The 26,176-nt window shown below is 35.2% G+C and overlaps 1 protein-coding gene across 1 annotated transcript in view; it reads right to left on the bottom strand.

Annotated features, from left to right (window-relative positions):
- LOC139688171 (U2 snRNP-associated SURP motif-containing protein) overlaps positions 1-25,527 on the bottom strand; it is a 62,923-nt gene extending 37,396 nt beyond the window's left edge. The window contains exons 1-10 of the mRNA XM_071585598.1: positions 25,430-25,527; positions 24,721-24,837; positions 16,500-16,593; positions 14,695-14,920; positions 14,361-14,440; positions 13,867-13,923; positions 10,312-10,385; positions 8,817-8,982; positions 7,433-7,596; positions 162-221 (exon numbers count right to left, since the gene is read on the bottom strand). Of these exons, the coding sequence (XP_071441699.1) occupies positions 162-221; positions 7,433-7,596; positions 8,817-8,982; positions 10,312-10,385; positions 13,867-13,923; positions 14,361-14,440; positions 14,695-14,920; positions 16,500-16,593; positions 24,721-24,837; positions 25,430-25,453 (1,062 nt within the window). The 5' untranslated portion in view covers positions 25,454-25,527. The remainder of the gene's footprint in view (positions 1-161; positions 222-7,432; positions 7,597-8,816; positions 8,983-10,311; positions 10,386-13,866; positions 13,924-14,360; positions 14,441-14,694; positions 14,921-16,499; positions 16,594-24,720; positions 24,838-25,429) is intronic.
- Positions 25,528-26,176: the final 649 nt, after the last annotated feature.

The raw sequence follows: 26,176 nt of genomic DNA, 5'->3' as shown, positions 1-26,176 counted from the left end.
TCATGCTATTATTTTCACAAAGAATGCAACAAGGATGAGTAAAGAGATTCAGGGCTAATAAGACATGGAAAATCATTAATTACAATGGCCCGCAAACAAAATCTCATCTCAGCAATACCAATCACTTTTACCTAGACAAAGTAGAAGAGAAAGACATTTACCTTATCAAATTCTTCTTTTTCCTCAGGCTCTGATGGATAGGGGGCTCCTGGGAGGGGTACCTAAATTTCATGCAAAAACACATTTTAATAACACATATATGCTCAAGCCATCTTTGTCCAACCATTTTAGTCATTTGGCATTAATGCAAATCCACCCTTGTCCTGTGGCTTAAAACCAAAAAAACTTCTTAAACTTTAAATTTCAAGATTTTGCAGTACATACAACCTGCAGGAGACGATTAGTACACAATTGCTGTAATTTCCAAACATATATTTTTCAAGTAAACTGTGGTATCTTCAACACTATTGTGCTCTCATAGAAAAGAACCTACACCATAAGTTTGTGCATTGCCTCCTTGGGTATTACTTTCACTCTTACCTCCTTTCTCTATTGTGTCTGCTAATCTTGCCAGAATTAGTTAGTTGTTTTATGCTGCTTTTTTTATATCTACTCCCTCCAATAAACTTAACTTATGCAACTGTATTGTTTAGATCTATATTTTTCCTATATATTTAACTAAATTGCTCTCTAACAAAAGCCAGCTTATCAAACCATTGCCTGTACTAGTCAAAACCCAATGGAGAGGATTGTAAAGCTATGTACAGAGGAGATTGTTATTGATACTATATGAAGGAAATGGTGAATTTGAATATCAATGTGGCATTAGAGACATTCAAGGTAACCAAGTTATGTTGAAACTCTCTGAAGAGAATAGTGAAGGAAGGAGAAGTGTTTATGGGGAGAGAGAATCCAATATTTGGTAACCCTATGATGCCAAAATCTTTCCTGATATCATTAAATACAGCAGACTTGGAAATACCCACTTGCAAGTTAATTAAAAAGTATTTTTGGTATGTATCAATCTGGAAAGGATTGGTATTTCCATTCCGTCTTTTGTCTTCATAGATAACATAGCTAGTCATCTTCATACTGAAAAAATGCACAACTGAATCTAGTGAGGATTGATAGGGGGATGTTTGATCTTGGTTGATATTTGACTATAATGCTAATGACCTAACAAATTTAAAACCTAAGACAATGTTTTCAGCCTGCCAATTATTTTTCAAGAAAGAAATGTATGGCTAGGTACCAAATATACTGTCACAGTATGTAACTAGTGGAAATAATAGTGATCATCTATAGTTCAAATTCAAAAAAGTAAGATGATTTGTAAGAATCCAAATTAAGGTAAAAGAGATTTTTACTAGTTCACAAGTGTAGGATTTTACACTTAATATTGATGGTTTTGGTGAACATTTATACATGTAAGCTAGGGGCTACATATTTAGTTAATTATATTGGCTATTTTAATGGCACGGGGCTGGATTTTAGCTTTTGAAAAATGTAAGTAAAGTCAATTTTGTGGTAATTCTGGTTAGAAAAACTGGAATAATGTAAAGCATATTCAGCTTTGTAAGATGCAGACTGGGGTAGTAGTAGGTCAGGTAGAAGATCCATGAATGATTTCTGCATTTCATTAGCAGATGATGATATCATTTTGAAGAGTGAGAAAGAAAACACTATAGCACTTTCTCCCTCAAAACAGAGAACATATGCATCATCGAAGGGAATCTGGTTAGTGCAGAGGCTAATGTACTGGCTGCCTACCTCAAGGACACAGTGATAGCAGCATATCTTAATGAGTATCCTGATCCCTACTTGAGTGCAATGTGGAGAGCACAACTGGATTAGGCCATCAGTTGAATGGGACATTAAATTATGGACCCCTAGGTGATTATCATTAAGATTAGGGTAAGAATGATAACCAGGTTTCTCTTCGCCCTTCTTCCCAATTCCATAAAATTCCTATCTCTCCCTAAATTTGATGCAAATTTTTTGATTAATTTTTTTATAGCAGAAAAACGCAGAGCACACCAACACACATCTAGCATTTGTAACTGTCAATTATAAACTAAATATACCATATTCTTGAAATTGTAAAAATGTTTGGGACATGTGTGCTAACACAAAAAAACCCAAAAGTATGTTGCCCACCAAATTTGAAAAGTCACCTTACTTTTTGAATACACCTCGTATAGAAGTGTGTGTGTTTGTGTATACATGCTCACATTAACCAAACTCGCACATAATTACGGGACATTTTTAATATACCTTTAGCACATTTTAAGATGCCACATTAAAAATAAAGAGCAAACAATAAAGCATTCTCTAAACACAAAATCATAATTTTTGCCATTCAATCAAAAGGAAACAAGGAATAAGTGAAGATAAATTTGATTAACAATTAGAATTCAGTGGGCTCAGAAATGAATAATAGGTTTTAAGGGAGAATACAGATAATATTATTTTTAACACCATTTTAAATCATTCATCTTACATTTATCACCTCAAATTCCTGTGCATATCAAAATAAAAAGGCTCATTATGTAATGAACGTGTAGCTTGGTAGGAAAAATAATGGGCATCATAAAGTTCTTACTGCAAATGATTCAAAATAACAGAAATCTATTTTCTGTTTATGCTGATGCTACCATTATGTCTCGACACAGAAACCCGTCAGGATTGTAATGAAAAAGCACCAAAATTGCCAACACATTTGCATGTATTCTCTAATGAGAGCAAATGCGGCATTCATCTTGCCAAGATATTTTTTACACCCAATTTTTTCTGAAAAATTGAAAACACTGTATGCACCATGAGACATGCATGTGACCTCAACTATTTCACTAACTTCGATTCGCCCATCACTCAATTCATATTGTGGATTTTGGCAATTATTTCGGTAGAAGTCACTTTCACTAAACATCCCAAACGATGTTCATAATTTGTGGATGTATGGCCACATTTAAACTCATTTACCCAATTTAAACTGTCACTAACACATTAGCAGATGAGCCACGAACTTCAATTAATTCTACTTTGATCTCTTTCAATGTCAAGCCTTTTAAATAGACGTTTTTAATCACCACACAAAACTCATATTTTTTCTAATTTTCTCAATAAAAGTTTATTGCTTCAATAGACTATGAAAATGAAGCCACCGGATGAATACAGCTAAAAATTTAACTGCAATCGGATGAGAGATAAGGCTTACTAAAAGCAAACATTTCCCAATACAAGTGCCATCTCTTGGATTTTCTAAGGAACAATTGAACGGCCCACATGGAATATCAATTCTGGAGTACTAAGCTAAAATGAAAATTTCAACTAATAAAAGCTTTAAGCCTCGAAGAAGTTGACAAAAGTTATTTTACATAATTTGTACAAACAAGGAAAGTTGAGTAGTAGTGGTTCCAGCTATCATAACAGTTTTACTTTTTTAGTATCATATATTAGTTTTTTTATGAAATCAAATGCAACACCTGAAGGATGTTTCATTACTGTAAAGAAGTACCTGTCAAAGCTGATGTACCCTACCAAGTGAATAGCACTTAGCGATGTTTCATAAACAAATATGTTGAAATTGCTTATGATTTTGAAAGCTATAACAGTAAAAAACTATTTATATTTTAAAATGAATGCATTAGCCAAGGAGTCTTAATTTTCCCTCAGATTATGTCATTAGAATGTGCATAGAACTTTAAAAAGATAGTAAATTAAAACAGCTGTGAGGGAAAACTGACAATAAGTGCACAGTGCTAATTCAGACTTATATCCAAAATACCTCCCCCCACCAGATAATGCAAAAATATTACTCAAAAAATGATTACACATACAAGAGTGAAATTAAGGCTGTAAAATTATCACACCATAGAAATTTGGGAGGACAGAAGCAATGATTGTTGAAAAGACAATGCACGTAAGAATGATTTCTGCACCATAAACAACATAGAAAAATATTCGTAGCATGGAGCATGGCCAATTAACGTATTTGTATGCGAAGGCACTTTCACAGATGCCAGGGAGGCACTGTCTTTGCCAGTCAATGGGCTTATGACTGTTAATAAGAAAAAGTCGAGAAACATGGTCAAATGCAGAGGGCGGTCCAGAAAGTAACTCACGTTTCAGCCTAGCGTGGCGGTGGGTAGGGCTAAAGCCATCTAAGTGTCTAAACATTCTTACAATCAGTGCACATCCAGCTATGGCAGTGTGCAGACTGTGGTTCTTTTACTTTGCTCACAGTGAACTGTTAAACTGTGAGCTGCAATAGAAAATCCTGTAAGCTGTGAAGTGCAACAGGCGATTAGGTTTTTACTGGCAAAAAACCACTAGTCAATTGAAATCCATAGGCAACTTTGCAAAGTGTATTGTGATGGAATAATGAGTGAAGGCAGAGTGAGACAGTACTACACTCAGCTTAAAAATGGGCGCACCAATGTTTACGACGAGGACTGCACTGGTTTCCTAGCCTTGTGACAGATGAACTGACAATGAAAATCAACAAAACATTTCATGCAAATCACCAACTTACAATTATGGATCTCACGCTTAATTTTTTGCAAATTAAATGAAGTCTATGGCATGAAACTGTAGCTGGGAAGCTTGGTTATCACAATTTTTGTACCAAATGGGTGCCAAGAATCTTGATAGAAGACCACAAAAAAACAGCATCTTGTTACATCGCTGTCTAAGACAAAGATGATAAAGCACTCTTAGATCATGTCATAACTGGGGATAAGACATTATCACCTCTTTTCAGTGATGAAGACGTGGCTTGCAACATAATGCTCTGACAGTGACGCAAAATTGCATGCTGGTGTAAACAAATGGTTAAAATGTAAGGTGGCAGAATTATTCAGAGACGATATTGAAAAGTTTGCGTATTTGTGTATGCATATGTTTGTACAAGAGCCAAGTTATTTATCATTCCATGATAAATGCCTCAATTAGAATGGCTACTAATAAGAAAAATAGTTTTAAAATGGGCCTTTCAAATGTATAATAAAACTTTGTCTTGTCACTAGGTTCATATTTTATTTCAAAACACAAGTTACTTTCTGGACAGCTCTTGTTCATGAAAAATTGAGTTTAAGCAGATAAAGAACTTACCATAAACAATGGAGGTTATAAACATACTATGAACTCTCTAATTACTATAATATCGATTCCTTCGTGAGATATATCATGTATTCCTTAAATCTGTCTGATGATTTTTGTACACATTATTAATTTTTGTTATAAAAGTTCAAATTATAATATCAACATTTAAAAATTACAAAGCAAAAATCACATGAGTTTAAAGCACATGATTATGGTTATTTTGGACTTTCCCCATCATTCCAAAATGGGGAGGCTAGGAGAAGGGGAGTATTTAATAGTGCTGATGGAAAGTTTTGGGCTTCTGTCATTAATCAGTAATGTGCTACGTACAGTCATATGCTCCTACTCTCCTCATAGGAGAGTAGGAGCATATGTTCACCTGTGTCACATCAAACGACCACCCTACTCAATGAATTTGGCTGGGATATCATCGAGCACCCTCCTTACAGCCTGGACGTTAACCCCAGCAACTACCACTTGTTTCCAGCTCTCAAAAAACACCTTGGTGGACAGAAATTCAAGCCAGACGAGGAATGGCAAAAAGCAGTCATCAATTAGCTTTGCGACGCAGTAGGAGAAAGGTATGATGCCAGTATTAAAAAGCTGGTTACAAGGATGCAAAAAGTGATAGATCATCAAGGCGACTAGGCAGAAAAATAGTCAAACGCTCTACCTTTCTAACGATGTACGCAAAGTTGAGAATAAATTTGACTGTCCATGACAAAAAAAATAGGAGACTTTCCATTTCAATATGCCCATATAATTTGTAAAATGTCTTATTGATGCTTATTGGTTGTGGTCTTGATTCCTTTCTACCCAACAACAATCACAAATATTTCTCCAAAGGGGTACTAAGGCATACACATATGAGATTATGATGCCTAAGCCTGGACAGCAATTAAATATATGGTTACTATAATTTCCACTGATTATCATAATTTCAAAATTAATCTGTCAGAGGTAATAACGGAAGACTTACATGCTTGCAACATGCTAAGAAATGTAGTTAATTCATTAGAATTGCCACAATTCTGAACCCTAAAATGTAACACAAACATTATGTTATATCTATAAATTGCATTTAATAACAAGATATCAAATTACATTTTGAGTTACTGCCACCATTTTGGAATCAATTAGCCCAATTGAACATTTGTAGTCATCACTATTTCCAAAAACAACTCAAAATATCAGGCATTTATGGATATCTGCTCCTAACGCCACCAACACAAATGAACTGAAATGGGCCTGGATTCACTGACTTTAGATTGCCTACACAAGGCAACTGTTGTGATGGAGAAAGTATGTCATACAGTAATGATAAAGATCCAAACATTCTGAACATAATTATATCAACTTATAAGATCTTCGGGGGCTTAAAGGGCAACGAACTCAAATCAAAATGCCTACGTATACTTGCTATATGACTTTCATGAAGGAATACCACTTCTGAAAAACCTGAATGCTCATGAATAACAAATTGTGGCGCTTAACACCTTTTTTCAAAAGATTGGATTTGATAGAATATTTTACGGCCTACTAAGAACTGCGACAAAGTGAAATAACACAAAAAGAACAATTGAGAGGAAGGAATAAAACTTGAGTCTTCACGAAACAATGTCTTCAAAGCGAACAGTTACCTAATTGCTACCTTCAGGGTTAAGGATTAGACTTTAACCATGCCCACCAAGTGGAAGAACATTTAAAGTGAACCTGAATGACTAAGACGGGAGTGGTAACAATATTCCAATTCATAAGTTTAGGCATTTGAGAAGAGTAGCCCATTTATTTGCCAATGTAAGGCTAACTTTCATGCCATAATCTAACTTATCTTGAATTACAGAATTAAATCAAAGTGCAGCACAGCTGATTAATTTATCAATCCATGAGATACAAATTCATAAGTGTATTTTGCAAGGATATCAACCTATCAGTTAATTTTATCTCATTCTGCATCACTAATGGTAGTTATCACTTAATTGAGGAAGTGGCTTCAAGAACACGATCATGGGAAACAAACAGTTAACTAAACAAGCCTTAACAGAATGGATCATTTATTACAGAATGCATGCTAAGGAATATAATTTATAATTTTAATTGCAATGGGCTATAACATTTTATTTCAAGGAGGGTAGCAAAGAGAATGCCTTTCACTCTAGGTTGTTCATTAGATTTAGTACAATATAGAGTGCAATGGGATGTGAAATTCGCATGGGGCAATGGGGCAGTTCCCTGTGCCAGTTATGATTTCCCAGAAAGATGTGATACCATTAATAGTAATATCGTGGTCACAGTGAAGTTGATTTCAGCTGATAAGAATGTGCATTACCTTATGACGATCCCTTCGATCAGCTTGAGCATTGAATGGGAGTCCTGAAGGTGGTGGGGGCAGTGTTAGCTCCAACATAGCAGGGGGAATGTAGATTGGATGAGGTGGGATTGGGACAGCTTTTCCCCAACCAAGCTTCATTTCATAAGCCATAACTTCTTTGCCTGTTTGTAAATAAACCAAATGTCAAGGACAGGAAACCATATATAATTATCTTCTAACCCTTTATTTATATACTCTAATTTGGTAAAAAAATAAATATTACAATTAATACATTAGTCATTCAAATTTAAATGGTTGCTTTAAGGAAAACCCACATTTCTTTGCTGGATTTTCCCTCCAATTTTGTTAATAACATAGATATGTATAAATACCAAAAAATCTATAAAATCAAGTACATATACATCTTGCTCTCTCCAATAGTATCAAACAAATGGTAGGCATTTATCGCAAACTTAATGTATCAACTCATAAGTTGCAGTATTCTCAGTTTCTCATAAACTATCTCATGCTATTTTTACAAACATATTAGCACTTCTGGGAGAGGCGACTGACAGCTAAGGTCATTTGCACCATTTGGGATGGATGGGAAAGGAGGAAGGGTGGAGAGTAACCTGGCATCGGCATTAGCTTACATTTAATGAAAGGCGCCAAGGAGTCCACAGTTTAACGTCCCATCCAACGGATGGTTTTAAAACATAATTTAGTACTTTCTCACAAAATGATAAGTTTTACAGTTTGGAAGTTTCCCTGGAAATAAACTACATAATAACTTTTCTTGAACAGAAAACTTAATCCATGGAATCATATGATAATCAAAATTGAGAAAAAAATAATTTTAGTATCCATGAGTGCATTTGACCAGCCTCCCCCCCCACATTTATGAACTGACTTAATGTACCATGCACCAAAAGAACAGTAATCAACCCAAAGGATGGTTTGATACACGAGGGTAAAGTTCCCACAATATTAAGCACAATGCATTAGAAATTCACATAACAGGAGGGGGCAATTCTTTCTCTGTGGTTTCCCAGGAAGATCAGATACCCAAAAAATCAAACAGCTTGGCTGTAACTGAGGATGCCCAGAGGCATCCCTCACAATTGAAGCTGAACCCTCAGATCAAAGACCGATTTTGAAAGATTTTGGTCTACTCTGACTTTCTGTCAGAGTAGACCAAAAATTTACATAATGGACTACTACTCTCGCCAAATTTTAACAAATTTTTTTAACAGATTGAACAAAACTAACATAAGTTCCAAATTATAATTTTGTTTATGTTCTTTATTTATCACATTCTCAGTCAAGACTCTGACATAAGAATGAACTTGGTAGCTTTGAGATGCAATCTTATTTTTTAGGAATGATGAAGAGCTGTTATTACCATTTAGACATTTGAGAGCACGTTCACCATCCTTGCGATTCATGAATGCAACAAATCCACAGTTTCGACCTCTTGCCTTCTCTTCATCAGATCGAGGCCACATTATCTTGATACTTGCTAGAGGGCCATATTTTCCAAAAATTTCCATGAGTTGCTGTTCCGTAATCTGTCAAAAAAAATTTTCACCAGTTCATTTTATTTCCTATGTTACAACAGCTTGTGGTTTCATGGATGATTAAAAGACACAGCCTAACATGATAATCGACAAAATGACAGCAAAACAGAAATGTAAAAAATCAACATCACAAATGGTAAGATGGAAAGGAGAATATAATTTATGAAAGAATTACAGCTTTCATACATTACAAAGAGCTACACAAACATATGCTAAATATTAGACAAATGAGTCAAAAATATGTTTAGACTCGAAATCACAATTTGTCATTTTACCATTCTATTAATACATAATAATATTTCTCTGGCTTATGTCATAGAGGTATAATTGACTCCTTATGATGCGAAGAAATTCTAAATATATGCCATTGAGTGTATTCCAAATGCTAAGAAGGCTTTAAAAGTGTAATTTCAATTCGGTAACATCATCACTTTTGAAAAACACATCTAAATTCAAACATGAAATTTGGTGGAATCAACAGCCTGTACTTTGTTAAAATAAAAAAATAAACATCAAGGGTTAATTTCCTGACTATTTTTTGTGGGGGCAACACACATGTTGAAATGATTTGCTGTGTAATAATGGAAACTACTCTCTATATTTTAGCTAACCTTCATGAGGCAGCATTACTTTCAACAGGAGGGAAACTAAATTAAATTTTTATTAAGATATGAAAAATGTATTGTGCAGCACATTTACATCTATACATTTTATACAACCTTTTAGTTATGAAACTTGAAAAAACATAAGACTATGCAAAACTTTGTGATAGTATGAAACTTCTCGTAAACTGAACAAATAACTATTCAAAGGCTAATACCCCAGGGTTTAAAATTTGGCTTTAACCTTGTGCATTGCAACACAATGTCCAAGACTATGAATAGCTGTGACATTGTATTTATGGTATTTTGCATTACATCTTGTTCCTTTAAAAGCCCTTAAAATTTTCAAGAGTGAGAGGACACTGCAGAGAATTAACTGGTTAAAGCACTCGGCCAGGCTTAGAGGGATTATTCCTCTTTGAATCCTAGTCAAGGAAAATAATTTTTACACTTTGAAATCATTGCACTGTACTGCATATATAATTTCTAATATGGTTACAATTACTTGGAATGCGATAGAGCTTTAGTTTACTATTGTAACTGTTGATATCCTGATACCTATCCTTACATGGCAGCAATGGAATTGAAAAATATTCTATAACTAATAACTCAATGAATTCATTATTTTCATTGACTATTTATTGCACAAGGTAATACAACAAAAAGTGTTTATATTAAATTAAAATAATAGCAAAAACAATAATTAATCATTGGTTACCTTAGGATTCAGATTTCCAAGGTAGAGATTAGTAGTCGATGGATCTCCAGTGTCATATGATCCATACTTGGAATCTGAAATTGAAAGGGCATTTAATTGTGATGAAATGTTGACAATATATGAAACATATCGAAGTAAATTTAATATTCACTTTTCCACGTGTGCTACCTTTACACATTCAATAAGATTCTGACATACATGAAAAATAATTTATAAAAATTTGAGGAAGGATTAAATTTTGGTCATCCTGTTGCTTCTAGCATTATACTACTCTTATAGTATGCATGGGTGGCAAGATGTAAACAATTAAACAATTCTAGTTATCTAAGAATTTAAATTGTTTCACGCAAAATTGGTAATTTCATTTGTGTTGTAGATGGCCAATGAGGGCAGACAGGCAATAAACATTCCATGGTTCAAAGGAGACAAACTGTAACCTATTTTAGAACATCTAATATAAGTGGCCTGAATTATGCTGGTAAAATTTACAAAACTGCATTTTCTCAGCTTTAATGAATGAGAAATTCATTAAACGAAGGCAAAAGGTTATCTGCCAATGGAAGGGAGAGAGAAACAAAGTTTTTCTGGCACAAACAATGTCGACTCTGGTTTGCAAATTACTGAATAAGATAAAATGAAGTAACTATCATGAAATGCATGCAAAACATTTTTTTCATGCCAACTCTGCATTTGGTAAACCATATAAAGTGGCCAAAGGCCAAGAGGCCTTGATTTCTGGTAACCATTTGAAAACAAAGGAAAATTATATTCCTTACATAGTAGCTGCGATTACTTGATGAAAATTAGTTAGTGTGAATATCTTTGCAAGGAGTACTTTTAAAGAATAGGGACTGAAAGTTTTGTTTATAATCCCCTTACTCCGTGGTAGCATATTTTATGATATCCTCCTCCTCCTATTGATTTCTGGTAACCATTTGAAAACAAAGGAAAATTATATTCCTTACATAGTAGCTGCGATTACTTGATGAAAATTAGTTAGTGTGAATATCTTTGCAAGGAGTACTTTTAAAGAATAGGGACTGGAAGTTTTGTTTATAATCCCCTTACTCCGTGGTAGCATATTTTATGATATCCTTTTGGATGTGATACAGCTTTGTTTAAATTAAATGCCACGAAAAAAAGTATGGCAAGAACAATTTTCTAACACACAAGTTCCAGCCTTAGAAAGTCATGGGTGAATGTGGTTGGAAAGAATGCCAAGGCAGGAAATATTAAGGTTTCAGAAAGAAAGTAGTATTTATAAAATAGAGTATGAATGTAACAAGTGCCCATAGATAGGGGAATATAGAAAATTGAATATAGAGAATTGAGGGTGTTTTAGTTTCCTTTCGTAACCTTGACAAAATCAGGGCAGGAAAAGTTAAAAATACATGAATTAAAAATATACCAAGTAATTCATAATTACCACTATTTCTCACATTAACATTGTCATGATACAATGTGTAATGTACTTTAGTTTGGTCATGTATGCCTGGAATCCTTAAGCAAAAAATCTTTGAGAATTACCTTCTTTCAAAATATGTCGCTAATTTTGGGGGATGATTTATACTCAGATATTTTTGGTACGACATGTTTGCAAGTTTTCACTTGAATTTAAAAAGCTCAAGTTATATACAAATACGAGTAAAATATCTGAAAGGATTGAATTAAACGACTTTCAGTAAGAGAAATAAGTAAAAGCCATTCCTTCTCTCATTGGCCAAGACCACTGAAATATATACTATCACCCAGTAATAAGATCATACATCATGTAATAATCAAGAAAGTGATACAATTACCAAAATGCTGTAACTCAGAAGAATATGTACCATATAAAGTTAACAGAATAGCTATTCTGTTTAACTTAGTAAGATTTCAGAGTGGCAAAGGAATAATTTTTGCCATGTAGCATTTTGCAAACACATTTTCTTGCAACTTGAAATGCTTGCTTGCTTTCTGATATGCATAATATTTCAGAAACTGTTAATATGAAAAATAAAATTAAGTCAAAGCAAAGTTGTGGGCGTTCCCAAACTACTTGCTACAGAACCTCCTTTCCTATGATTCAGTATTCACAATCAAGCGATGAATTTCAACGAAATATTTTTTCACAACTAATTAACTTTTTTCCTATAAAGTTGTCAATTAGCCAAATACAAGGTGTCTCAAAAGTAGTAGGACTGAGTTGATTAAAAAAATTAATTGCCAGAATTGATACAATCACAAGTCTTAAATAGCCCCCTGGTGTATCCACACACTGCTGCCAGTGGGTTTTCTACACCTTGTACGCCTTCTAGAAGGCAATGCCTGGAATGCTGCTAAGCTCCTGCATCCCAGCCTGTTGTAATGCTTCCACCAAGCTGTGATGATGTCCTTTCTGCACGGATTGGAGGTAGGAAAAGAGGAGGAAGTCTGGTGGGGCCATGTCAGGCTTTTAGGGTAGCTGAGGCAGCATTGCCATGTTGTTCTGGGTCTGCTGGTCCATTAGGTGGAATACAGTGCGGCTAGGCATTGCCATTATGAAGTTTCACGACCGTGCCGTTGCTGGGTGGACTGAGACTATGCCTTTTCTCCTTCATTCAAGGACTTTCACGTAAAGAGCTACATTGATGGTTTGTCTAGGTGGCACAAATTCCTGGTGAATCACTCCTTTGCAATCAAAAAAGGAAATGAGACAGCCCTTTTGCTGTGATTTGGACATACGAGCCTGTTTGGGTTGTGGGGACGAGGTCAAAAAATTTGGATCCTCACTCACATGGTCGATAAGCACTTGGCAGATCCACGTGCTAGTTTCTTTTTCTTCGTGCGACAGCACTCATGGCACCAGCTTTGCACAAACCTTTCTCATGTCCATGTTTTCAGTCACAAGTCGATGCACATCACTTTTAGGGATGCCAAGTTCATCAGAAACCCTGAAAACACATCTGCGATCCCTTTTCAACAAAGCCTTTACTCTAGTAGGATTTATGTCACTTTTGAGGTTGAATGGCATCCTGAACATTTGGTGTCTTCAACTTCTTCTCTACCCTCCCGAAAAAACCGTGCCCCTCAAAAACACCCGATCTATCCATCGCGTTATCATCATAAGCAAACTTGAGCATGTAATGAGGTTCTTTCCCGGTTTTGCCTAGTTTCAGGCAAAATTTGATGGCGTAGAGCTGTTCTAATAACTGGCTCATGATAAGGCGTAACAAGGTTGCATTATGGAGGTTTTGCAAACGTTGGCACTCTGCAAAGGCCGAGAGCCAATAGGCACTAGCCTCAATCCTTTTCTGAGACTCAAACCCAGCCAGAGAAACCACAGCCCGTCCGTCTATCCAGGTAAAAATAAGTCCTACTGCTTTTGGGACAGACCTTGCACGTGGTTATCATGAGCAATCAAATTCTAATGCAATGTACCCATTAGAACAACAAAAAAGACATCCTGTGCTATAATATTTAATTTACAATCGAAATTGGAAATAATTCCTCATATTACAATTGCAGCATATTGTTAAAATTACCCCAAGCAAAACTTCCCTTAACCTCTAGGTAAAACTTAAAATTCTATCTCACCTGCATCTAGCTTTCCTTCCTCTCTTCTCTTTGAAGTCCATGTCTCTCCTCTTGAGTCTGATTGTTAAATCACCATTTGTTAAAAGTTTAGCAAGTTTAAAACCCAGATGTTTAGTATTCTCTAATATATAACACTTTTCCTTCTGTTCCAATTTAAATGAATAAATAATATTAAAAAGCAAATGAATTACTTGAAACACTTTTAAATACAGCCCAATTGTTGAAAACATCAATAAATGTAAACACTGCCCAATCCAAAATGTCATTATATCATAATTTAACCTAAATTTTAAAACATATGCATACCCAACATCTGACTTTTAAAGTAAAGCTTTGATATGTAATAGTTCATTTGCATAGATTTCATCAGCAACTACAATAGATAGCTAAGCTTAATAAAACATTTTAAGTCATGATTACAGATAAATTTTCAAAAGTGATTAGAATGGATGTTACTAAGGGAATAAGCACAACAACAAAAATTACAAGTCCACCTTTCTGAGGTGGTGCATCCTCGTAATGTGTCCTCACAGCACCCTTATAACGGTGCCTCTCCTCCCGCTCTTCTTGGATTCTACGAAAATATAAAGAAAACACTAACATCAACATCAGATTTATTATTTCAGGCAATGCTGCCAGCCTTATTTGACTGCACGTAAACATTGATAATCATAACTGCGACTAAAGTGAAAATACCATTGCCCTTATATATTATTTTATGACAATAGGGACTGATTTCCTCACGCTTCAAGTCCTTTGAATATTAAAGGTAAGGTAAATTCAATCATCTCTTTTGACTTGTGGCAGAGGAACAGAATCTATACTTACAACTTAAGCTCCTCCTTGAAAAGCTCCAAATTACTCTTCTTGCGTTCCTTTTCCTTTTTCTTGCCTGGTCTATCAGGTTTATCCCCCTTCCCTCCACTGCTTCCACTTCTGTCTGTCATAACCTTTGCATACTCCATTGCTCTCTCTGGAGTACTAAGCTTATCAGCCAGCTCTGCTAACCTTGAAGTAGGCTTGTACAGTTTCCCCTTCTCTTTAGTATCTTCATCTGCAGTTGAAAAATATTATCAACATAAACCATTCAAAGGAAAAATCAGAGATTAAACTTGATAAAATTACCATTTTCTATTTATTTTTAAAACATGGAAGTAAATGGAGAAAGTAATATGTTACCTATTCCTTAAGGAACAAGACACAAACATGAATGCAAGGAAATAAAATTCAAGAAGTTTTAGAACATAGAAGAGTAGAGGGATAGCTATATGTGAATATTAGGAAACCTTGATATATCCACACTGATATTGCCTAATGAAAAACTTTCAAACATTGTAATAAAAATCCAAAATGAGAAATTATGGCAATTGGCAGTTGTTAAAACAAATAAGGAAACCTTTTCCACCCTTGCAAGTGTTCATTGCAACAGTAAAAAATGAGAGGAACAATCATTCAAACATGAATTCTGAATTTAATAATTAAGTTATATGATACAATTGTATTTATAAGCTATAAGTTCCACTAATGCCCACTCTTGCCACATGCTCTTGTGGAAGAAAGAGAAATATGTAGATACAGATGCACTGGTTTTGAAATTCTTCAGATTAACTTTATGTATTTAGAGCAACAAAAATAATATTTATATTAAAAACACTAATTTTGGTGGTATACATCTAAGAGCAAAAATAATCTACATTAATCACAACACAAATACTTAAAATATGTTGTATAAATGATTCCCATCCACAGAGGGGCTGTAGAGTGTCATGTGCCAGCCACCCTCAGAAAAAGCTGACTATTTTTTTTCATTCATAAATATTGAACTTGCTTTTGAAATGTGACAAAATATATTTCCTCAGGGAAATTATCTTCAACAACAAGTTTTCTTCTAAATGTTTAATTTAAAATATTCTTAATTAATCATAACTTGCAAAGATGACGAAAATGAATTGAGTATGTGCAAGTCTAAGATTGTTAAATTCTAGCTTTGCACCCTAATTTGTGAACACTTTTCGTGAAATACAATTTGTAAGTAGCTTGCTAATTGTAATTTGACACACAAAGAAAGTGCCATAGTAACTGGGCAATTGGAGACATAGTCGTTACCTTCAAAATATATAATTTATTCAAAGAAACAACCGATAGTGATTTCTTGCAATTTTCAACTGGACAAATGCAACCAATTTTACATTAATAGGCATCTTCTATCAACTTTCTGAAAAATACATCACAATAAAGGATGTGTGGGAAAGGGTTTGGAGGATACTTTGAGGGGAAGCACAGAGAGAGGGAAGGAAGGCAGAGAATAGAGTGTGTCTGTCACTACTCGGTTTATTATTTATTCATTAATAATCAACATAGGTGAATGACAAATTATTTCTATAAATTTGATGGAATGGCAATGCCACTAGAGGGCAACAAATGCCACTATTAATGAGATTCGTATGCAAGCTAAAATATGAATCTCTTATCATATATTATGACAAAAAAACAATTTAAAATTCAAAAATACATTAGTTTCTTCTTGTTTTTTACACAGTTTATTCTCTCAAAAAATATATCACACAATAATTTGGTAATACTCTAGTTGCAGGGGGCAGTTTAGTTAAAAAAGTCAAATAATGCCAACTCACGTCTCCTGCCGGCATCATAAGTACCAGCCTTAACCCAAACTTTTCCCGATTTGGTAGGGTTATCCTGAAAAGTCGCCACAAATTCTTCAAATGCCTGCAAAAAATAAATTATGTATTGCTTACTTCAGTGATAGATTAAAATATCAATTTTGCAAACTAATGAGTATTAATATACAAGAAATGTCTTTTAATGATAAAAAAAAATTAGTTAAAAACTAGGGCTTAGCAGACAATCAATGACAATATCAATACCAACTGATAAACAGATATTGGTATAATTTTATCAGAGTGCCATAATCTTATAATTTTTCTGATAACTAAATAATATTTGACATGTTGATTTGAATGTTTGACAGTGAATGTGACATTAATAGCCCCCACCCAGAGAAAACTGAGAAGAGCAGCAGATGGTAAAGCATCTTGACAGCAGTAACAACTTAACATGGTACACACACAGAGGAGGAAGTGAAATTTTTCATAGTGTCACAGATTTTTCAAATACATTGACATTTCATATTACATTGCATGATACAACAAAACTTGTTCTAAGCGACAACTGCTTACGTGTTAGGCTTATATATTTTCTGGGTCTAAATAGAACTTTAGGGTTTGGGGCCATTCTCCTCACATTTTATACCTTTCCATGCCTTTAAAAGTGGACTATGAGAGTTATGGCTGATGCAAATAAAAGATAGCTGTAAAGCAGCAATAAAATAATCCTAAGGCTTCTGCGACGTCTCTCTGACGAAGGATCATTGCTGCTTCCAGGAATTACTATCATGTAGGTTGATTGTTAGACAACTGCATCACCCCCAAGTCCTGGAGGTATCTTCAGGTCGAAGTGATCTACCTCATAATTTGCCCGCTATATATATATGAGATGCTGGCTGGCCCATAGTGCTCTGATTAGCTCTTCCTTGGCGGTGAATTGGAATTATCCTTTTCCAAATGGAAGTCAGAATGTAGCGATCCTCATGGTTGAAATTATTATTTTTCATTATTTCTACTGCTTCTCTTATGACTTTTGGGAATTAACATTTCTCGCTTGCCAGCGCATTTGCTTGGTCGGACTCAATCGTATTTCCAGGTTCCAACCACGCATTTTTGGCAATTGCTGAGAGTCGGAATTGTTCCCTGTCTGTGGCCAATTGGTGCTCCTTAATTCTGAATCTAATGGACCTACCTGTTTGGTCGATCCATTCAGAAGGTCCATTAGTTGCAGAATTAAGGAGCACCACAGGGCCACAGACAAGAAACAGTTCTGCCTCTCGGCAATTACCAAAAATACGTGGCCGGAACCTGCACGTGGCACACCTGACAAGGGAGAAATATTAATATCCAAGACTCATAAGAGAAGCAGTAGGAATAATGAAAACTCCTCATAATATCAACCCTGAGCACTGCCTTGACTTCCACGTGGAAAAGGGTGATTCTCATTCACCGCCAAGAAAGAGCCAAGCAGAACACTCCAGGCCAGCCTGCTTCTCCTAAATATAGCGGCCAAATTGTGATGCAGATCACTTCGACCTGAAGATGCCTCAAGGACTGAGGGCAAAACAGAAGTCTAACAATCTACATACATGATGGTAATTCCTGGAAGCAGCATTGATCCTTCAACAGTTAGAAAATGTTGAAAATTCAAGCTATAGCACCCAAAAACACAATTATCTTATTCTTTCAATGGAAAGATAAACCGTTTATAAAAAATTGAAGAAAACATAAAACTGTTCCCCATAGCTTATTTGCATTTTCTAAAAATTATAGTATGCAGGATCTAAATTTCTTTAACCATTTTTCTGTATATATTTAAACTATTTCACCTCTTTCTCCCTTCAAAGAGAACAACAAAGTTTTCTTAACAAAATTATCCTTTAATTTTCTACAGGAGTTCCAAGATACTTAATATTTGATATGATACATCATATACTTGTTTTACCAAATCCTGAGATTAATATAAGCATTATTATTACAGTTATTTCCCTTATAAATCTTAAACTGCAAAACCAAAATAGAGTGGAGGCAGTAAGATGCTGAATGCAGCAAGATTTTAGTCATTTTAAACAAAAAGGCTATAACATTGATGAAGACATAACCATGTCACAGCATGGATGTTTACTCTCACAACCATGAAGTAAGAAAATTAGGGCATTATGCATCTGGATGATCGATCAGATGAAAAAAAAGATAAAAAAATTTTACTTGGAGAATCAGTTAATTGGAAAAACAATTTTCATACCATTGTTTTTTTAAGATCTGGTCCTTTCCCAGCATATCCGCTCAATGAAGTTTTCTTGGGTCATCCACCTGGTTGGGAGTTCCATGTTGGCTGACATTTCAAAGCTTGACTAAAGAACATTCGCTCGCTCGTAGAACTCATTTGCCCTAAGGATGATTCTAGAGTTGAGCATCCATATGTCGGCCAAGATGGAACCCCTAACACAGTGGACCACCCACGAAAACTTTGTTATTACCATATTTTCCCATTGATAACACAAGCATTATCTATACAAAAATGTTCAGATAATCGAAAAAATGACGATGCGCATTATGTAATTAAAATTTAAAAAACCCAAACATTTACACGCCTATGTACACAATAATTTATAGAAGAGTTTCGCAAAAATAAATTAGTCTGGAAGCATGTATTTCTCATTGCATTCTATTTCATACAGATCTGCTACAGTTAAAGTTATTTCATCTCATAAATCCATGAGAAAAAGAAGAAACATATAATTTCTATACTTCATTTATTCTAATACGTAGGACTTCTTTATTCTAATACATAGTACTTTACGTACACATAGAGTACGTCGTATTATATGCACATACGTATAAATATATGATAGGATAGGTAGATCACTCAAATCCAACAAATTTGTCACCACAATCACAATTAAATGAATTGAGTGCATTTATTACCTCTTCAGGCACATCATCGTGTCCACTGTCTGAAGTTAACTCTTCCTCATCTTCTAGCACTGGCATTGAAATATTGCTTAAAGATTTTACAAATCCATCTTTTACACAAGTCACTCTGACACCCTGCCAACTTTCCAGGATCCACCGGCTTATTTCTTCATAAGACACTCATTTAATTCTTCCTGATTCTGTGAAGTCTTTCATACCAGATATCATCCACTTTTCCCAACTAAACCGTAACTTTAATTTAAAAGATTTATTCATGGATATTCTCTGTAGTGTCCATCAGATTAAGATAAGGCGGGTAAATTAATAGTTGACACAGGAAAGATCCAAGAGAGATGGAAGGAATATATCTAAGAACTATATAGTAAAGAACTTAGACCAACAATGTTAGACATAAAAGAAGAATGTGAAATTGAGGAAGATAGCTTAAGTCCAGGCATACTCGACGATGAGATAGAAAGGCCATTAAGGGAGATGGAACTAAATAAGGCCATGGGGGTGGATAACATTCCTGCGGAACTACTAAAAGCTTTAGGAAAATGTGGGAGGAAGAGGCTACATGGGCTGATTCGTAATATCTATGAGGAAGGAATCTGGCCGGACGACTTTGTGAGATGAGTGTTGGTTCCTATTCTGAAAAAGGTAAAGGCTACATCATGTGAGGACTACAGGACGATAAGTTTGATATCCCACGCAGCTAAAGTTGTTCTCAGGATCATCAACCAAAGGGTAGAGAGTAGGGCAAATGATTACCTAGGGGATGATCAGTTTGGGTTAAGGAAGGGAAGAGGTACGCGTGATGCCATTGCAGTAATGAGATCACTAATCGAGAGGAATATAGAATACAATCAAAGTATTTGCCCAATTCGTAGATTTCGAAAAAGCATTTGATAGAGTGAATTTGGAAAAACTAATGAGTTTATTGCAGAAAATAGGAATAGATTGGAGGGACAGGAGGCTAATCCGCAACCTGTACATGTCTCAGACTGCTCAGGTGGGCAGTGTTAGGAAGAGGTGTAAGGCAGGGTTGCCCATTATCACCGTTGCTGTTCAACCTATGAAGGTAGGAATGAAAGTCAGTGGGGAATTCTTAAAATCAGTTAGGTTCACTGATGGCCAAGCTTTAGTTTGTCAGTCAGCCAAGAGGTTGCAAGCATTGCTGAGTTAATTCAAAACTCAGTGCGACAGATATGGGATGAGAATCAATATTAATAAAACAAAGGTTATGCAATTTTCTAGAAAGAAAAAGGCTACGCTTAACAGTAATATAGGAGGCCAGAAACTAGAGCAGGTAGAATAGTTTACGTATCTCAGAAGTGTTTGGGACCAAAAAGGTCAAAGTAGTAGGGACGTAAGGAGAAGAATTGCACTAGGCAGAGGCTTTCACAAGAAGGAAATTGATGATAGGGATGTTGAGTTAGGATATTAAGAAAAGACTTGTAAAAACTTTGATATGGAGCGTAACTATGTACTGCGCAGAAACATATCACTGAAGCAGGAGGATAGACGTAGACTGGAGGCTTTTGAAATGTAGGTGTGGAGAAGAATGGAGATGGTAAAATGGACTGAGAAGAAAACAAATGAGGAAGTACTTGGTATGTTGGGTGAAGAGAGGGGTTTGTTGGGAGAAATCCTATGGAGGCAGGAAAAATGGAAGAAGGGCATATTGATCAGTAGTGGGATGCTGAAGACTAATAGAGGGGAGAATGTTTGGCAAACGAGGAAAAGGAAGGAACAGGATAGGGATGTTGGACGGGATGAAGGGAGGAAGGAAGTACTCAGAGATGAAGAGGGACCTGATGTAGATTAGGTTGCTGGATTTTGGTTTGTTAGGAGTCACAAAATATTTATTCGATAGCTGTGTCCATCCAAAAACCTACCTTAACCGGTAGATTGCCTAATAATAATAATTTATTGATAAATTCTGGCAGCCTCACGATTTCCTTTTGAGAAATTAATGACTACTAGCTTTAACATTGCTGTACACGATTTTCTTCTCCACGGGTAATTTTCCTGAGAAAATTCTAAATTACAAAAGCTTGACTCAATTCAGGTTTGAAACAATCACCATGCAGGTGGTACTTACATAGAACTTGGAGGGTGTCTAGGACAGCTGAAAGCCGAGACTAACAAAGTAAAGCAAACAAAACAAGAAAATTCTCTTTCATTCATTCTCTTATTTTTTTTATATTTGGTTCGCTGAAAGTTAATTTATACAGCAAATGAAATGGCACTCAAACCTATGTCTTATTTCGACTTAAGAACCATAGCGAAAAAGCAATACGGCAGCATATTGTGTTGGCTGGTAAATATTGTTTATTTTTTTATCCTTTTGTTGCTTGGAATTAATTTCAATCACCTGGCTCTAATCTTCTGTATACTTACAGTGTGCGGCATATGTACACATGTACAAGATAACTATGTAGCCCTGGGTGCACTGTATCTATACAAATTCATGACAACTACCAAGTTCTGGGTGCGTGCGTTATCGATGGGAAAATATGGTATTATTTTACTTCCTACACTTAAGATTTGCCCTCACTTAATCTCATTGATAAGTTAGTGTGTAAAACACACTGAGCTGAGTGACATGTTCACTGCTCATTTTTTAGCCTATAAGGCCCAAACTTAATAGGTTTTGAACCTTAGGTAGTTGATAGGTTACTATAAAGGTCAGTCGAAAGGAATTAAGCTTACACAATGACATGGCAAAATAAAATATGGTTGTTTGATGGAACCAACTATGAAAGTTTACACTTTTATTAAGAAATTCTCCTCAATAACCACAACTGGCTTCATTTTATTTTGACATGATTGATTTGAAATGGCATCAAGCATGGCCAATGCAGAACAGCAAACCTGATTTGGCAGCTTTAATGGTTTTATGCGAGTTTTGGATATGCTTACTTCATGCTATAAATCTCAGATAGTAACTTAGGGTAAGAGAAAGAAAAGCTATGTCTATGATACCTAGAAAGAATGAATAATATCCTTCAATGATGTCTGCGAAGACTCAGGGCTAAGGACAAAGAGTGTTAGGGTTCCTTACTCCGAAACCGAACCCCATAGTACAGAGAAAATATAATCACAGTCACTGTTGATGATAAAACAGAAAACTTACAAGGCTACAATAACTAATCAGGACTTTGCATTTCATCTTTTAATGACCATGCTAATTGAGCATGAAATCGGGAGACTAATGAATCCATGCTGCTTCTGGGAATTACCTACGGATCAATTTGGAGACTACTTCAGAAAATATGGAACAGGAAAACATAACACCATCCTCTGTCAAAAGGGAGCTGCTGGATGAAGAATTTAAATGAAGTGAAAAGCAGCAGAACCAGTCTCTGGAACTCTCCAGAGATTTTGAGCATAGTTCAAAATTAGAAAGCTGGAAGAGTGTCATCAGAAGAGGGCTTGGTTGACAACTTTGTACAGGAGGCAGCATTAAATTTTAATTTTGCTGCTTTAAGTGAGGGGCTGAAGGATACGAGAGATTGAAACATAGGGAATCATCCAAGACCTTAAAAAATGTCCACCTTGATGGGAATAATAATGACGTTATTACTTTATGCACAGCAAGCACAGATAATATTGTCCAAGGTTGGTTTCTGGGTTCTGTTGTGTCATAACATCCGGTAAATATGATGCTAGGGGAAAGGAAGAGATGAGATCCAAGAGGAAGAAGGGACTGATTATTCTTAAACTTGCTAACAAAGACTTATTATTACACCTAGCTGTGTTTTCAATAAAATGGTAATCTTATTGATCCTACACCTATTTCCGTTGCTAAAGCAGGACAAGTGATTCACCCCACTAGGAATGGGAAAGTCAAATTCTGCCATTATCAATGGTACCCATTTGTACACCACTTTAGGACTATGCTTGGTAGTAATATGGAAACAGAATATATTTGAATATTAATGTATCAAATGTTTCACTTCAACATAGAGACCCTGCTGAAGTATTTGAGATTAATTGAAAACATTATGGTTAGGTATCATTAATGGTAAAGTGAGCAATATTATTACAACAGACACGTCATTTGTGTCAGACTTGGACCCTAAATCACAGTATTTGATGAAAACTTAATGGAATGGAATGTGCACAATTTCATGCTTAAGTAAGGCATTGTACCTAGAAACTAGATGCTGTATAAGATTCATTTGACAGTGCTAAGGTAGCATAAATAGTTCTGAATAATGCTATAGTTGGCTAAGAAATCAGTAATCAGGATTTCAGAATCTAGTAAAACTAGAGGACGGTATAAATATAAAGCTAAAGGAAGTGTCAAAGTGTGGTGTTCAAGCACTTTCGGCAAATAAACCGCACTGCTTCATAATCACCAATGTGTTACAGCAATTTAACCCTTGAGTTATTTTACAGTAATCTTATAGAACCTACAACTCTCAAGTCACAGAATGGAAAGCAATAGGTGTAAACATATATTGATGGCTATTTTCATTTTGCTACAGCATATTGAAATTAAAGCCTTATGTTCTTTAAGTTTTATATCAAGAATAACGGACTGCTTACTGCACATATAATTGAAATATAAGTAGATTTCACAATGAAAATAGAGAAAGTATACTCTGCTAGATTTGCAAAAATATTTTGAAGACTGTGATGCCCCATTTCATTTCATGATTAGAAATATGGAGCAACAAAATGCTATAGCAGAATGAATGAGTTTACAGAGCGCACAGTGTATGTTGCTGGGATAAAGGTCGCCTAATAAACACTGAAGAGGATTCATTATAGTAGCAGTGTACATAATTAATAGAATAAATCAACGAAAAGCACATACTTTTGTATTATCTTCCTCATATCTTTGAGTTTTGTTCCTCTGTAAAACACAGCAAAACGTCATTACTTCAAACACCCTAAACTGAGTAGCATGTTCGATTTTCTACACCGATAATAATGGTTTTTCTAGTTAAGTACAAATGAAGCCATATCTCAAACAGCGGTTTGAATGCAAAAAAATGCATTTTCAAAGTTTATATATAGAATATACATTATTTATTCCGTTAAAGTTGCATTAACATAAGACGTTAAAATTATAAACAAAGTAATTCTTGAAACTTGCTTTAAAATTCTGATGCTATCGTTATCATTAAATCACATTAAGGCAACGAATTTTATACTAGCATAACTCATAATTGGTAGACAATTTGTCAGAATGCCTATTGCTGAAAGTGGGGTGTTACCACGATTAGTGGAAGTTTGGTCACATCAAATGGAAATTTTAATATTATTTCGTTCCAAGAATCTACATATTCGATTTTCATACCTGTGCAGCTGCCTCCTCTTCCTCTCGTTTTCTTTGCTCCTCCATCTCCTTCTTCGACAACTGACGTTTACCCATTGTGCCAATTGAGAAAGCTTTGAGCTTGTTTTCAGCTATTTGCTACAAGGGTAAATACAAGACTATTTTATTTAAATATCGCTCAATAAATTATCCATGGAAATATACGTAATGAATGAACGATTTTTTTAAATCCAGCGTTCAAAAATCAAGCTCATATCGTTTTGTTAGACGTTATTATTTCATAATGAAATTAGTTAAATAACAAATTAGGATTCTTAAGTACAAAATATGAATTACATTGAGCAGTTGTCCAAAGGGCGTCCTTTAGCCAACAATCTCGACAGCGTAAGATGGTCAATCAAAATATTTCAAATTCTACACACATTCTCTCCAATTAGAATATTGACAAGCATTGACTTGAAAATAAACTCTTTCTTACAGCCATGATTATATAGCCTTATTTAAAATCTCTGCAGTCAAAGACGAAAAACTAGAGCCATACTTAAAAAATTCAAAAAAATTCGCTCAATTCATTAACTCGACCCTTTTTCAAAATTACAATTGCGAGTTGCCGCATAAATTCATGAAGATACTTCCAGTTTTCCGCGGCTCAAAAAGATTTTATATCGACTTAAGAATAAAATGTAAGATATCACAAATCACGATAAAGTTGCACATGGGAAGTACTTACTCTCATCAACGCTTTATCACCCATTTTTATTGTTTATACACTTAAATTCTTAACACTTATGAAAGTTCGGCCATGACCGCCATAACACACTAGTTTCTTGAACATGAAATAAGCGAATGAGCATCGCGCTGCGCCAGCTTTGAACGCTTTTCTTGCAGTGCGACCGCATCATTTGAAATACAAATTGATTATCTCCTCTAATATAAGCAATTTTCCCGTCTGCGAGTTGGTTTCGATTTGAACAGTGCCTATCAGGCATACTTAAAATACACTTCACCCTCGCTATAAATATCCCCCATAGTGAGTATCTCTATGTCTTTCCTCAAAAAATGAACAAATAAAATGGTCATTCAGTTTATTTGGCACTTCTGGCTCCATTTAGGTGGCACGAGACCCACACGTCGGTCCTCTGTTCTTCCTTCTTTTGTTAAAATGGTGTTAATGTTTATTTAGGTAGATAATTAAGGAAGTGGAATGTATAACGCCTATAATAGCTATCTATCTTATCCAAAATTACAGACTTGCCATCGTAAACTCTTATGATGGCGTATAGTAATCATATAATTTTAAGCGTTTTAATGGGCCTTAACGGTTTAAAATGTACTGCTTAAGCTTTAGAAATACTTATGTATGTCACATGGTGTGAGCTAATGACAACAGTCTCCAATCCAACAAAATAGCGGCTACACGCCATACCCACCACACGGTTGAGCACCACGTAAAACCCGGCAAACGCTATCGTGACCT

This window comes from Hetaerina americana, unplaced genomic scaffold, assembly GCF_022747635.1.
Source record: "Hetaerina americana unplaced genomic scaffold, ioHetAmer1.1.p SCAF_2, whole genome shotgun sequence".
NCBI classification, from domain to species: Eukaryota; Metazoa; Arthropoda; class Insecta; order Odonata; family Calopterygidae; genus Hetaerina; species Hetaerina americana.
This window is presented reverse-complemented; position numbering and strand designations above follow the sequence as displayed.